The sequence below is a fragment of the Bidens hawaiensis genome, unplaced genomic scaffold (genome assembly GCF_021521415.1).
Source record: "Bidens hawaiensis isolate Kalapana, Puna unplaced genomic scaffold, B.hawaiensis_p1.1 tig00020645_1, whole genome shotgun sequence".
In the NCBI taxonomy this organism is placed as follows: Eukaryota; Viridiplantae; Streptophyta; class Magnoliopsida; order Asterales; family Asteraceae; genus Bidens; species Bidens hawaiensis.
In genome coordinates, this window is record NW_027493159.1 from 286,159 (window position 1) to 299,483 (window position 13,325).

The 13,325-nt window shown below is 33.0% G+C and overlaps 1 protein-coding gene across 1 annotated transcript; it reads right to left on the bottom strand.

Annotated features, from left to right (window-relative positions):
• Positions 1 to 3,764: 3,764 nt before the first annotated feature.
• LOC143561276 (myosin-2-like) lies at positions 3,765 to 12,722 on the bottom strand. Its single transcript, XM_077049398.1, has 24 exons — positions 12,058 to 12,722; positions 11,875 to 11,979; positions 11,638 to 11,778; positions 11,394 to 11,544; positions 11,260 to 11,287; positions 10,904 to 11,072; positions 10,760 to 10,823; positions 10,638 to 10,651; positions 10,454 to 10,538; positions 10,254 to 10,357; positions 10,045 to 10,183; positions 9,572 to 9,678; positions 9,345 to 9,497; positions 9,142 to 9,231; positions 8,790 to 8,867; positions 8,553 to 8,708; positions 7,768 to 7,929; positions 6,571 to 6,776; positions 6,345 to 6,477; positions 5,727 to 5,841; positions 5,530 to 5,643; positions 5,331 to 5,443; positions 5,031 to 5,222; positions 3,765 to 4,275 (listed from the first exon to the last, which is right to left on the bottom strand). Exons 1-24 carry the CDS (start codon positions 12,412 to 12,414, stop codon positions 3,775 to 3,777), a joined length of 3,477 nt encoding a protein of 1,158 aa, XP_076905513.1. The 5' UTR covers positions 12,415 to 12,722; the 3' UTR covers positions 3,765 to 3,774.
• Between the last annotated feature and the right edge of the window lie 603 nt (positions 12,723 to 13,325).

Here is a 13,325-nt window from a genome sequence, read left to right on the forward strand (position 1 = left end):
TTGTAGTATTAGTTTTGTTAGGTTTTGATCAAATACAAATGAAATTAACGTGCTAAACGTGAGAATCAAGTAGAGTAATTACATTACATTGACTCTTAACGTGCTAATGATGTAATTACATAATTACGCTACTTGATTTTCACATTTAGTACTTTAATTTCATTTGTACGTTAAAAAACTCCACCTAGTTTTGTTATCCTCTTCATTTAGTAACTTTATTATTTTTTTGGTTTTCATTCTATTGCAACTTTTTTAAGCATACATAACTTTAATTTTGTTTGTTTCTCGTTTTATAATTAATTTAGTATTTTTAATAAAAGCAATATATTTAAAACAACATATTATAATAATTAGTAAATGATTAAAAAACAATGATGTTCATGTGAAATAAACCATTACACATGTTCATAGAAAAAGTCACTTAGAGCCCGATTACCCAGGCGGCCCTAAGAATTCACGTGTCCTGGTTTACCCGGAAATATGTTTTGAATGGCCGATTTTATCAAAATAAAAAGAAATACCACTTATAAGAGGCAAGTAACCCAAACAAAGAAATAAAACAAAATACAACAAATCAAACCGCCAATTACAATGGGCTTATAAGTATTTGGGTAATTTAAAAAAAGTGGGTCTAAAAGATGTGTTAACTGTTAAGTATTATAAAAATAATAAGATTATTAGCGTTCGGGTATTATATGTATATAACAATGGAAATTTTTTTAAAAAAATTTGTGCCCCCGGAAAAACATGTCCTAACCAGATGTCCACATAACACAGTCTTAAAGCATGTTATGCCGATTACATACATGACATAGACCTGATAGTGAGGTGTAACATGTAAGTTTGTAACACCATCCTTGGGACCTTGATGTAAACACATGCATCGTACTACACGTCTCCAATAATCCGTTAAAACATAAAAAACCATGGTCACATCTCATGGTTTCCTTAAAACAACCCGACAAGACCCCTGTTTTTTATTCCATATGCCGACCACACCCTCTCTCTCCTATAAATAACTTCACCTTTAAATCTTTCATTTCATAATAACCAAATATCACAACTAATATCCATTCCTTAATAATATCAACAAAGGGCTTTCATAATGTGTGGGGGCGGTAACCACGGCGGATATGTGTATGAGGCCGCTTTTAACGCCGCTCAAAAGCGAAATCAGCTAGCGAAAGGCGGAGATGGGACCGGTCGAATTAACGGTGAGACGAAACCGGAGAAGAGGGACCAGAAGAGAATTAGGGAGTTAGAGAAGACTAAGAATGTACTTCACTTGATTTTGTGGGGGCCTAAGTGAAATAATAATAATAATAATAATAATAATAATAATAATAATAATAATAATAATAATAATAATAATAATAATATTTTAGTATCTTATGTAGTTATGTGTTTGGTTAATTGGTTGTAGTTTGTGTTGTGTAATATATAAAATTAACTTGCATACAAATTGCTTTGAAGTACTTTTTTAAAAATTTTATGTATTGTTATTGCATGCTAGTAAGTAGTAGCTTGATAAAATAACCGTTAGTTTGGTCTAGTGGTAAAAGTTTATAACGTTTAACTAAAAAGTTGTGATATCTAGACTCACCTAAGATATGGAGTTAAATAGGAATAAAAAATATATGTTAGCCCTTAGAAAAAGTAAATCAGTATCCGATTGCTAACTGAAAATATAAATGGAAAAGTATTTGATGTTTTAAGTGTGAAAAGAGGAATATTGGTTAAAGTCTTGTTTTAAGTGTGAAATTAACCAAACATTAATACCTTTGGTTTCTTTACCCTTAAAGATGTGACCGGAGCTGAGACGAATAATGAATGATAGGGGTGAGCAAATTAACCGAGTTATAATCGAACCGATTTTAATCGATAATCGATATATTCAGTGGGTCGGTTTAATAAATTTTTGTATCTCCACACCAATTAAGATTTAAGCCAATAATATTGGTGATATTAGTTACCATATTCATTCCAATGTTTCATAATTGTATTTCTGAATTTCCATCCAGACTGTCATTTCAAATATTTAATATGTTAATTTGATATGTCAATTTGAATTCCACAATACAATTAGCGACTATTTAGTGTTCGCAATCATATGGAAGGATTGTTTATTTTGGTCAATAACTGATCCATAACCGACTCGCTATAATCGTTAAAACCGATTAACCGTAACCGTCATGACGGAACAGTTATGGTTATCTATTAACCGCTATACCGGTTATGGTTATGGGTTTGACAAAAAGCCGCCCCAAATCAATTTTTGCACACCCCTAATGAATGGTAATGAACTCTAATATCAATGAATTTTATTTTGAAGCAACTTAGTTTGGCTATTTAAAGTAGAAAAAATAAAAAGAAATCATAGAATTAGTGATCAATATTAGAAAAGGTTGGTAAAATGAGGTCTCTGTAATCTCTTCTAGTCCAAACCAACTTGATAGATATTTTTATATATTATTGATCATTATTGCATGTGTATCAATTATTAAACTATTGTTTTTATTTCTACCTCATCTTCTTTCACTGTCCATTATAAAAAATGTTTCATTTTTATATTTATAGTTTAACTAACTAATTGGGAGAGCGTCAAAATGAAGATCTGAAGGTCACGTGTTCGATCAACGTTCACCGCATTCAAACTTTTATTTTTTAATCTATAGAATTTGTGATCATGAATAACAGGGAAATGACTTGTGGTATTCATACCAAGTGAAGTAATCCGGACCCTTTCCTAGCTCACACATGGGGGCATTGGCAGCTTCTGGAGAACGGGTTCGGTCGAACCCGGACAAATTTCTTTTTAGTGTTATATATTCATGTATTTTGACATCGCATCCGTAGAAAGTTCAACATCAAACCATTAGAAACCCCAAACTTAAGTGATAGACAATTAAGGCCAGCTATGAGGCAGGGCCAAGTGGTCAATCGACCTAGGCCCGATACCCCGATAAGCCTGAAAGTTTTTTTTAAACATGAAACCTTACGTCTCAAAGTACTCAGGACTTTAAACAACTAAATAAACTAAATTTTTTTTTATAAAACTTTTATATATAACACAAACCGAGCCACATCTGGATAATGGGTAAGCGAGCAACAAACTGCGCCGCTATCCCCTTTTGAATCGCAAAGGATTATCAAAACGGAAGGCAAACGGGTAACAAAGTGATATTGTCATCCAATATGAGAAGGATTAAATCTCCAATTTACAATGATGAAACTAATAACATAAACACCGACAAACCAATAAAAATTAAGAACGGGACTACTAATACTACTGCTAACTACGATTACTGGCTAAACCGCCCACTACGTTTCCTCCTACGAAGTCATTTAGTTAATTTAGTAAATATATAACCGGGTACATATCACACAACAATCAATCACATAATAACCTTAAAAATTTTAAACACCCTCTAAAATATAGAAGGTAACATGTTTTTACTAAGTAACACAACATGTCCAACTTAAGTTCCCATAACTTTAAAAAACAAACATAATATTCTCTTCCATATAATACAAAACTTTTGACCACAAGACAACAAATCGCACACGCTCCAGACCCTACTCTTATACACAGCACGAGCCCGCACCAACCGATCGGTTCGTTAGACTAAACCCGCACACTAAAAGCCGTAGCCACGTGCAAACAATCCACCTCTCGACCAACGCCACAAAAATGTTCCCCGTCACAACCCGCCAACGTTTAACGAATCTTGAAAATTATACATAGAAAATTATGCATAGGGGTAATACGTAATTTCACACTACTCTCTCTTTCCCTCTCTTACTTAACTTCCCCCACCATGTTCTCCCCCGCCTGTCACCACCGCCTCCACCGCCGCCGCCGCCGCCACCTCCGCCACCGTCAGTTTCGGCATGTACAAGTGTCGTTTTGGCCTCTCGTAACCGATGCTTGTACTCTTTTTTCCATATCTCGAATTTCTTTTTTAAACTTTTAAATTCTTCTATCTGTTTTGAAGAAGGTGGGCGTCCGGGATTCACGTTGATAACGGATTTAACGTCGTTATCGAAACTTTGTTTTCTTTGCTCGAATTCTCTAGATAAGTTATCGATCGCGTTGGAATGAACACCGTTGGTTTTATGTCCTGATCTGAGAGGCGTCATTTGTACGGGAGTTGGGATTCCTGATATGTTGTCTTCGGAATCATAATAAGGTGACACTGACCCGTCTGGTCTTCCGGTTGGACCATCGGATATGCCTGAACCGAGAAGAGTCTTCTTTGCTGCAGCAAGACTCATCTGCAAATATATATATATATATAATATTTGATAAGATGTTTTATAAAGTTTGAATCTTTTTTAAATTAATTAGTTAACCCACCAAAAAGAACAAATTTTTTTAAACAAGAAAAGATTTTTTTGTTAATTTGGAGTAAAATCTTTTAAATGTAAAAACAGTCAACAGTTAATTACACGATGCATCTTTATGAAATTACATAGCAGAAAGTCACCAAAAAGTTTTGTTTTTTTTTTCAGAAAAAAGAGAGATGTAAAATGTTTTAGAAAGTACAAAATGTATTTATAAATAACATAGTAAAAAGCCACTAAAAAGAACATTTTTTGCAGAAAAAGAATATATTTTTAGTTAATTTGGAGTAAAATTAAAGTCAAAAGGACTTATTGCATAATGAATATTTACAATTAATAAGTAAAAAGCCACCAACAAGAACCATTTTTGCAGAAAAAAGAAAGATTTTTTGTTAATTTTGAGTAAAATCTTTAAAAAGTCAAAAATAGTCAACGTTAATTACGCAAATAGTCCATGTGTTGGTAACAAGTAACACCTATGATGTCTAGCTTTAAAAAAGTTGTGTGTTAGATCGGTAGTTGTCATTTTGTAATATCCTCCGGTCTAGCGCTAACTTTGTCAAAAATTATCTTAATTTTTTGAAATGAGAGTTTTACACTTTTAACAAGTCACGTGAACTGTTTATGTAAACCTTACACAAAGTACTTGGCGTGAAAGTAATATAAAGAAATGAAGTAAAACTCACTTGTAAAGACGCCATCTGACTGTGCCACATCTCCTCAACCGCCTTCGTTTTACTTTCGTATTCCGACAACCGTGATTCAAATTCTCGTACTTGTTCCCGTAAAGTCGTGTTTTCAAGATCTCTTTCTCTCAACAACGCTTCCGCCTTCGCTACTCGTTTCTGCAACTCTTCCACACTTTCTTGTGAAGTATCCTACACACACACACAAAAAAAAAACAAAAAAAAAAACTAACTAAATTAATAACAATAACCACATTCGCATGTTTTTATTAAAAAAAAGATTTAACAAAGCATGAATACCTTCAATTCGTTTTTACTTTGAGACTTTTGCTTGTTTCTTGAACTATTAATGGCTGACTTTTTCCATCTTTGTATGTGTTTAAAATACTTTCGAGCCAACCACCCACGAACCACTATTGAAAGTTACGACGAACGGTCAAAAAAAGTCGACTTTAACGGTCGTAACCGAAAAAAGGATAAAGCTTCACATAACACGTACCTGATTGTATATGTACAATTATCGGCAAATGCCGATCATATGAACTTAATGCAGCCCACTGATTCTGTTTCTTTGAAGCATTATACTCTCTTCTTGCATTTTCACCACGAATAACTGCAACAAAACAAATTTATATAATTCAAGCCGAAATCAACCGTCTTTTTGCAGTTAAATTGATCAAACGAATATATTCTTACATGATTGCAATGTCACAATTCCAGACTGTAATTCATTAGGATCAGGAACGTTTGCCACGTCGCGCGAACCTTCTGGAATTTGTTGTTTCAAATTTTCCAATATATCAACTTGTGCCTATCAATAAAAAACAAACATGCAACATTACTAAAAAAATTAATTACACGAATGGTCCTTGTGGTTTGGTTATATTACAACTTTAGTCCCCAAGTTTCGAAAGTTGCAACTTTAGGCTAGCTGTTTGCACTTTGCACAAACATAACACACGTTGTCCCAAAAATGGCGAAGGTTAACTTGTTCGGTTAAGCGGATGTGAAATGACCAAAATACCCCTTGACATGAAAAAACCTATTATTCATTGAAGAAACATAATTGGTTTAAGTTTTTAAAGTAGTCTTTATTTTTTGACTTTTGTAATATAAATATATATATAAAAGTAGTGTTTGCATCGATGCAGAAGGCAACCAGGCAATAAGTTGCGCCGCTAGCCCTTTTTGGATAGAAAAACTAAGTCGTTTATCGGATAAAAAATAACATTCATATACGTGGGGTCAAAACATTACTAGATTATGATTATTGAATATCACAAAATTGCATTCAAAACACCCTAAAAGCCTCACCTGCCCTTGAAAAAACAAGTTTGTAGATCCAACTTGATATGTTAAAATGGGGAGACGATGCCTCCGAAGAATGGCAACCGATCTACTCAACCAGTCCATAGAAACAACATTGTCTGACAAAAGGCAGCCAAACCTGATAATTTATCGAAATATTAGAATAACTCAATAACCATTAAGATAACGATAAATTGATAATAAATCAATGAGCTTTATTATTATTCTTTACCGAGTAACAAATTCTTGATGTGTGAAGCTTATTGGATATCTTGATTTTGATATTTGAACTATATCCATAACTTGGCTGCGTTTAATCTGTTCCCAAACGATATCATTTTCATAATTTCCAGGAAGTTGTTTGGTGTTTGGTTTGATGCATCGAATGAAATGTTGCTTTGAGTTCTCCAATTGTTGAATTAATTTAAATAACTGATCCTGCACTCATCAATAAAATACGTATCATAATTTCGGTAATATTTTATTGATAACAAGTCATTCATTTCAAATTGCCTAAAGTAGATTCAACTTTTTAAGTGTTTAAAACCTCCTAAAGTGTTCAATAAAAACATCGGACCATTAAATTACTAAATAGTTTTGTGTAGTTATGTTTAATAAAATACTACTAATAATAATAATAATATATGAAATTCATAAACTTAAACAAATAAATAGGGGTAAATCCAAAAATTTGTATTATATCCTTATAAAAGTTCAAATTTTCAATAGAGTAAACTGCGGATTTCATCCCTGTGGTTTGTCAAAATCTGCGGTTTTAGTCCAATAGTTTCAAATTTGCGATTTTCGTCCCTGTGGTTTCATTTCACTTGCAATTAAACCCAAGCCAACTAACCCCATTAAGTCTGGTTGTTAAAGTCATCATTGTGCCCTTCACGTGAGGGGCGAATTTGTCCTTTTTTCCCCCAAATTACACCCCAGCCCTTCACGTGAGGGGGCTTGCGAATTAGGGTTGGGGTTTATTTGGAGACAAAAGGGACAAAGTTGCCCCTCACGTGAGGTGCACATTGACGCGTTTAACGACTCGACTAGACTTAACGGGGTTAGTTGGCTCGGGTTTAATTGAAAGTGAAATGAAACCACCGGGACGAAAATCACAAATTTGAAACTATTGGACTAAAACCCCGCATATTTGGACAAACCACGGGGACGAAAACCGCAGTTTACTCTTTTCAATAATTTTCATATTTTAATGATAACAAGTCAAACATTTCGAATTTGCCTAAAGTAGATTCAAGTGTTTAAAACCTCCTACATTTATAAAAACATCAGACCATTATTTTACCAAATACGTTTTATAATTATGTTTAATAGAATAATAATACACGAAATTCAAAAACCTCTACAAAGAAGTATATATTCTTTAAAAAGTTCAAATATTTACATATAACATGGTTCAAAAGAACTTTACCTTAAACTTTGCCATAACACTTTGACTGGATGTTTGATCCTGGTTGACCAGACTGGACGCCAAATGGTTCAAGGGTTTTTTACAAGACGACAAAAGTTGGATAATATCAAACTGTAAATAATCACTGTTCTGTTCCAACAACCTCGAAGCATCATATTGGACCTGCACACATTCCATAACTTAAGTCACAAAAACATCAAACGCACGGGAGTAGGGGTGGCAAATGTGACCCATTGGGTTGAATGGGTTGTATTAAAATGTATATATTGGGTCAGAATGGGTCAAACTAAAAAAAGAATTTGATTGAAACGGGTCAAAACAGGTTGACATTTCTCGAGGTTTTTTTTATTTATAAATGGAACGAGAAAAATGAAGGAAATTTTTCAGTACTTTTACTTTTTTAGTTTTTTTTCATATTTCGAGTTATAATTTTTTTATAATTTTTTACTGAGGGGTTTCTGAAATCTCAATCCATTTTGACCCATTTCAAAAACCCCTCAATAAAAAATTCAAAAAAATAATTAAAAAATCATAACTCGAAATATAAATCAAAAACTAAAAAAGTAAAAGTACTGAAAAGTTTCCTCCGTTTTTCTCGTTCCATAAAAATTAAAAAAAAAACTCGAGAAATGAACCAGTTTCAATCAAATTCTTTTTTAGTTTGACTCATTCTGACCCATTATATACATTTTAATACAACCCATTCAACCCAATGGGTCACATTTGCCACCCCTACACGGGAGTAATAATCAAATGTACGCATGACAATGGTAACAATGGTGAACCTCTCCAGCATAATGGCGAATCCTAAACGTTCCTTTTTCGAAGCTAAACCGTAAATTAGAACTCAGGTGTCGTTTAATTTTATCAGTAAATGTCTCATCCGTGGTTTTGGAGGAATTTGAACCTTCATCAAGTAGTGATATTAGCCCCACATGTTTCTGCAAATATCAAATTATGTAAAATTTAAAAAAAAACACATTAAATTGTAATGGCAAATATAAATAAAATTAGTAGATTACCTTCTCGAAAAGATCCAAACACTCTTCATTGTCTTCAGACTCTACCTTTTTCCAGTGAATTCCATCCAACTCATATTGCTGATAATTAGACAACGATCAATTTATGTAATTTAAATTAATAACTTCTTATGTAATACTTTTATGGATATGATGAATTTATACGTACAACGATCAATTTTATATTAAAAAAAATGTGTAAAAAATAAATAATAAAAAAAACAAGAAATATGATCGCTTATAAAATAAACTAATATCATAACTATTTAAAATCATTCACCCTTTTAAAAAAAATAATAACCATAAGATCGTATAAAATAAAATAGGATATAACTCGTATCATTTATATGCATACCTCTTGTTCAAGCTTACAAAGATGCTGAATGAAGTGGCGTTGCAATCTCTCATTAGCATAGTTTATAAACAACTGCGAAAAGCTATTTTTCTGGAAAAAAAACGGGGGGGGGGGGGGGGGGGGGGGGGGGACTTTATTATTACAAGATACGATTGTAACAAAGATGATTGTTTTCTAATTATAATTAAAATAAAAAGGTGTACCGGAAATGACTCAAATCCATAAATATCGATAATGCTGATTGTGTGTCGAGTATGTTGTTTGTCTCCTTTGAGCGATGTATTAATTTCTTCCACGAGCCAATTAAATAAGCTCTCGTAAATAAACTTAGCCAATGCATCTCTTTTAACAGTTGCCTAAACAATAAGGAAAAAAACTTTAAAATTTACTATTAATTATCTATATTCTAAAAATGTGATCTTGATGTAACCTGTTGTAATGTCAACCGTGTGGTCGTATCGTGGATTTTGTTGGTGGATAAGAGTTCTATGAGGTCATCCGTCTTGCAGCCCATTAACCTCGCAGCGGTTCGACTGGCTTCAAATACACAAAAGGCAAAAAAAGGAGGAAACAAAATTAAAAAAATGATGACGAGAAACACCATCTAAATCGAATTTCAAAGTGAAAACATTTAAAAAAAAGTTGGTATTAAAACAAAAAATTGGTGAAACTTTAAAAGTTAAAACAATATTATAATAAAAAAAATAACCAAATAACATGCGAGTGACCAGAGTTTCCGGTTATATACTCAAAAAAAAAAAGGATATACACACCATCATTACAATATTTTCTTTTATTTTTTATTTATACAAACACAAAAAAAAATGTAAAAGACTGCAACCAAAATGGTACCAAGCATTCAAATAATTAGAATAACTACACTGATTAAAGAATTTTGTTTACCTTCATCAGCGACAGGCACAACATGTTCTTCTTTATCGATCACTCCAAACGAAATATTCCCGAGCCATAATATTGCAGCAACCATATCAAATACAGTTTCTTGAACCTCGTGAGGAATCCCAAACGTATCAAAGGCATCCTGCTTAAACGAATATATCTTATCATATTTCTTGTTTAAAATTTAATAAATATTAAACTTTTAAAATTACCACTAGTGTTATAAAGTTGTTGGCATCATCGACACCGTTGATTTTCAAGCACCCACTCTGATTAAGAAACTTGTACTCGCTCGCCATTTTTAAACTCAACATATCTGTAAATGTTAAAAAAATAATAGTGAGTATAATGTGTGTACACAACTACACATTATGATAACACAAAACAATAGCAATGTAAATATAAAAAACACCTTTAAGAACAGGTGGGGCCCCCGCACAAATCTGATAGAATACATGATACGATCGCTCTCCTCGACGAAATTGAGATACTCTCGACTGCACAAAACAATATTTTACTTCAAAATTTAAATTTCGAAAAAATGTGATTAACGCAACAAAATCACTAATAAAACATAATATTACAAAAGAAATTACCTTTTCAAGAAGAACTGTTGATGTTTGACATGAAAATATGAAACCAATAAGCAAGTCAGCAAGTTGAATAAAACCATTTTATAAATGAACATAAAATCAAACTGTCTTGTATATATACTTACGTGTTTGAATACAAGCACCGGTTATTATCCCATCTTCATTATAATTAATCTCAATTAATTTCCCCTGCACCAAGAAAACTCCATATTAATAACAACAATAACAAAAATAATAATAATAATAATAATAATAATAAAAGAACTCACAAATCGGCTAGAATTTTTATTTCTGGTTGTCTTTGCATTCCCAAAGGCTTCAAGTATACAATTGGCTTGAATTAATTTGTTTTTTATCTCATTATTCTTGTTTCCAACTGATGCCAGATATTGTATTGCATATTTTGCTGTTTCGGTCTTCCCGGATCCACTTTCGCCACTATACAAATATGCTAATCAGTAAAAGTGACACATAAAGGAGAGTGTTTGGATTTGCGGTTTGAAACTAATAATCTGAATAATATTATTAGCTGCAACAAAACTCATTATTCCATGGTAGAGTAAATTACTTATATACCCTCATTTTACAACGATATAATCTATTAGCTCCTAAAGAATGAACTAACCTGATAATAATAGATTGATTTCCACCATCTGCAATGATTATTATTAGGAAAAAAAATGTATTAAGTATTAACACTTACACTAAACAAAACAACTCACTTAAAAAAATCATTAATATATTCAGCAAGCGGCATACCTTTCATCATATCACGGTATGCAGCATCAGCCATAGCATATACATGAGGCTTATTAAAAGTCTGATCTTTATAACCCGTCACGTAATCATTCCCAAATATTTTTACATCTTTGAACGGATTTACCGCCAATAAAACATGCCCTGCATTACTCTACAAAAACAAACCACATAATTAAACACAACAAGATAACTATATGAACATACGTCATATAATAAGATGTCAATGATAACATGAAACACGTACATAAATTACATCACGGTTGTATCTACACTTAAGATTGTGAAGAACCGACGGCTCGTTTATATAACAAAGCTCAATAATATCATCGACATCATTTCTTTCTGTATTTGCAGGTAAGAGCTTTCCTCTCGGTATTGTAATAGCCTAAAAAATAATAAATCAAAGTAAATTATTGAGCTTTCATCAAGCATTCAAACTTGTGAGACTTTAACCAACTACTAAAAACATAATTAAACTCACACTCCCATCCGAAAGCATAACCGAGGCTTCTTCACCCGCAGTCGACTTAATCTTCGCTAATTCCCAAAGATCCTTCCGGGGATGCTTACACCACACTCCAAGTTTCTAAAACCAACAAATTCATACATCATATGTTCATAAAAATGCAAACTTTAATATAATGTGATGAGATCAAGATTTTACATTTTTAACGAAATGTTGAATAATGTGATCCCACTCGGCTTCCGGCGACGTGGCGAGCGTGGCCCCACCGTTCTCCAACAATCTTCGCTCTGTCACCACCGGTTCACCGGGATTACCACCGGAGCCGACAATGCTTCTAATTTCTTGTTTTTTCGGTTTGTTCAAATCACGAGACCCCACGTGTTGCATCGCAAGCTTCGCCTGGATCAACCGCTTAGGCAGACGGGCTTTGGATGTCGGTCGTGCCGGCAGCGTGGGCGGGAGGTCCTTCGGGTGCTCACCGTCATCTCGCCGGCGAAGCGAATCCAGCATTTCCTCTAAAGAACTCCGAGCTATGGAATGTGGGGAAGCTGTCATCTTTAAAGAATCAAAATACCCAAATACCCAACTCGTCAATTGGATCCAAAAACCCCTAATTTAACGAATCTTGAAAAACTCATCAAAACCCTAATTCGTTACAGGATCCAAATTAGGTCAAACTGAAGGTACAATTGAACAATTGGAATCAAACCAAGTGAAACCCATGATCGGAACAGCTGTAAAACCCGGTTAATTGATCGAATTTGATGAAATTGAATTCGAATCAAGGTTTCAAGAATCCGTAAATTATTGAAATTAAAGTGGGTTTAACGCGAAGAAATCGAAAGTGGGTGTGTTTGTAATGATGATTTTGATGAAATTGAATTGAATTTGAAATTGAATTGAATTTGAAATTGGAATTGGTGAAATTGAAAACAGAGGAGTTGAAATTGAAAAAAGAAAGAAGCTTTTAAGAAAAGGGTGTCTGTGGATTCAGAAATAATAATAATAATAATAATAATAATAATAATAATAATAATAATAATAATAATTGTTATTATTATTGTTAATATTATTATTATGAATTTGTTGGTTTGATTGAAGAGAGATTTTGAATTGTTTCAAGAAGGAAGTGGTGGCGGGTGGTGCCGTACAAGAAAAACCGTGCGACTGCAAATAATAATAATAATAATAATAATAATAATAATAATAATAATATTATTATTATTATTTTTTGGTGGTTGGTTCGGTAATAATGTGAAAGTGATGGGGTCAAATGTAAGTTTTAGGTAATAATATGCTCATCTTTCAAAAAAAACGGTAATAATATGCAGAAATTACAAAAATAGCCTTGACGTTCTACTCCTGCGCTAATCCCTACACTGTAACTTTCCTTCTCATGAGCCATATGGCGCAACACATCACCTCTTGTGTCAACGATTCATCTCATGCATCATCGTTTATCCTGG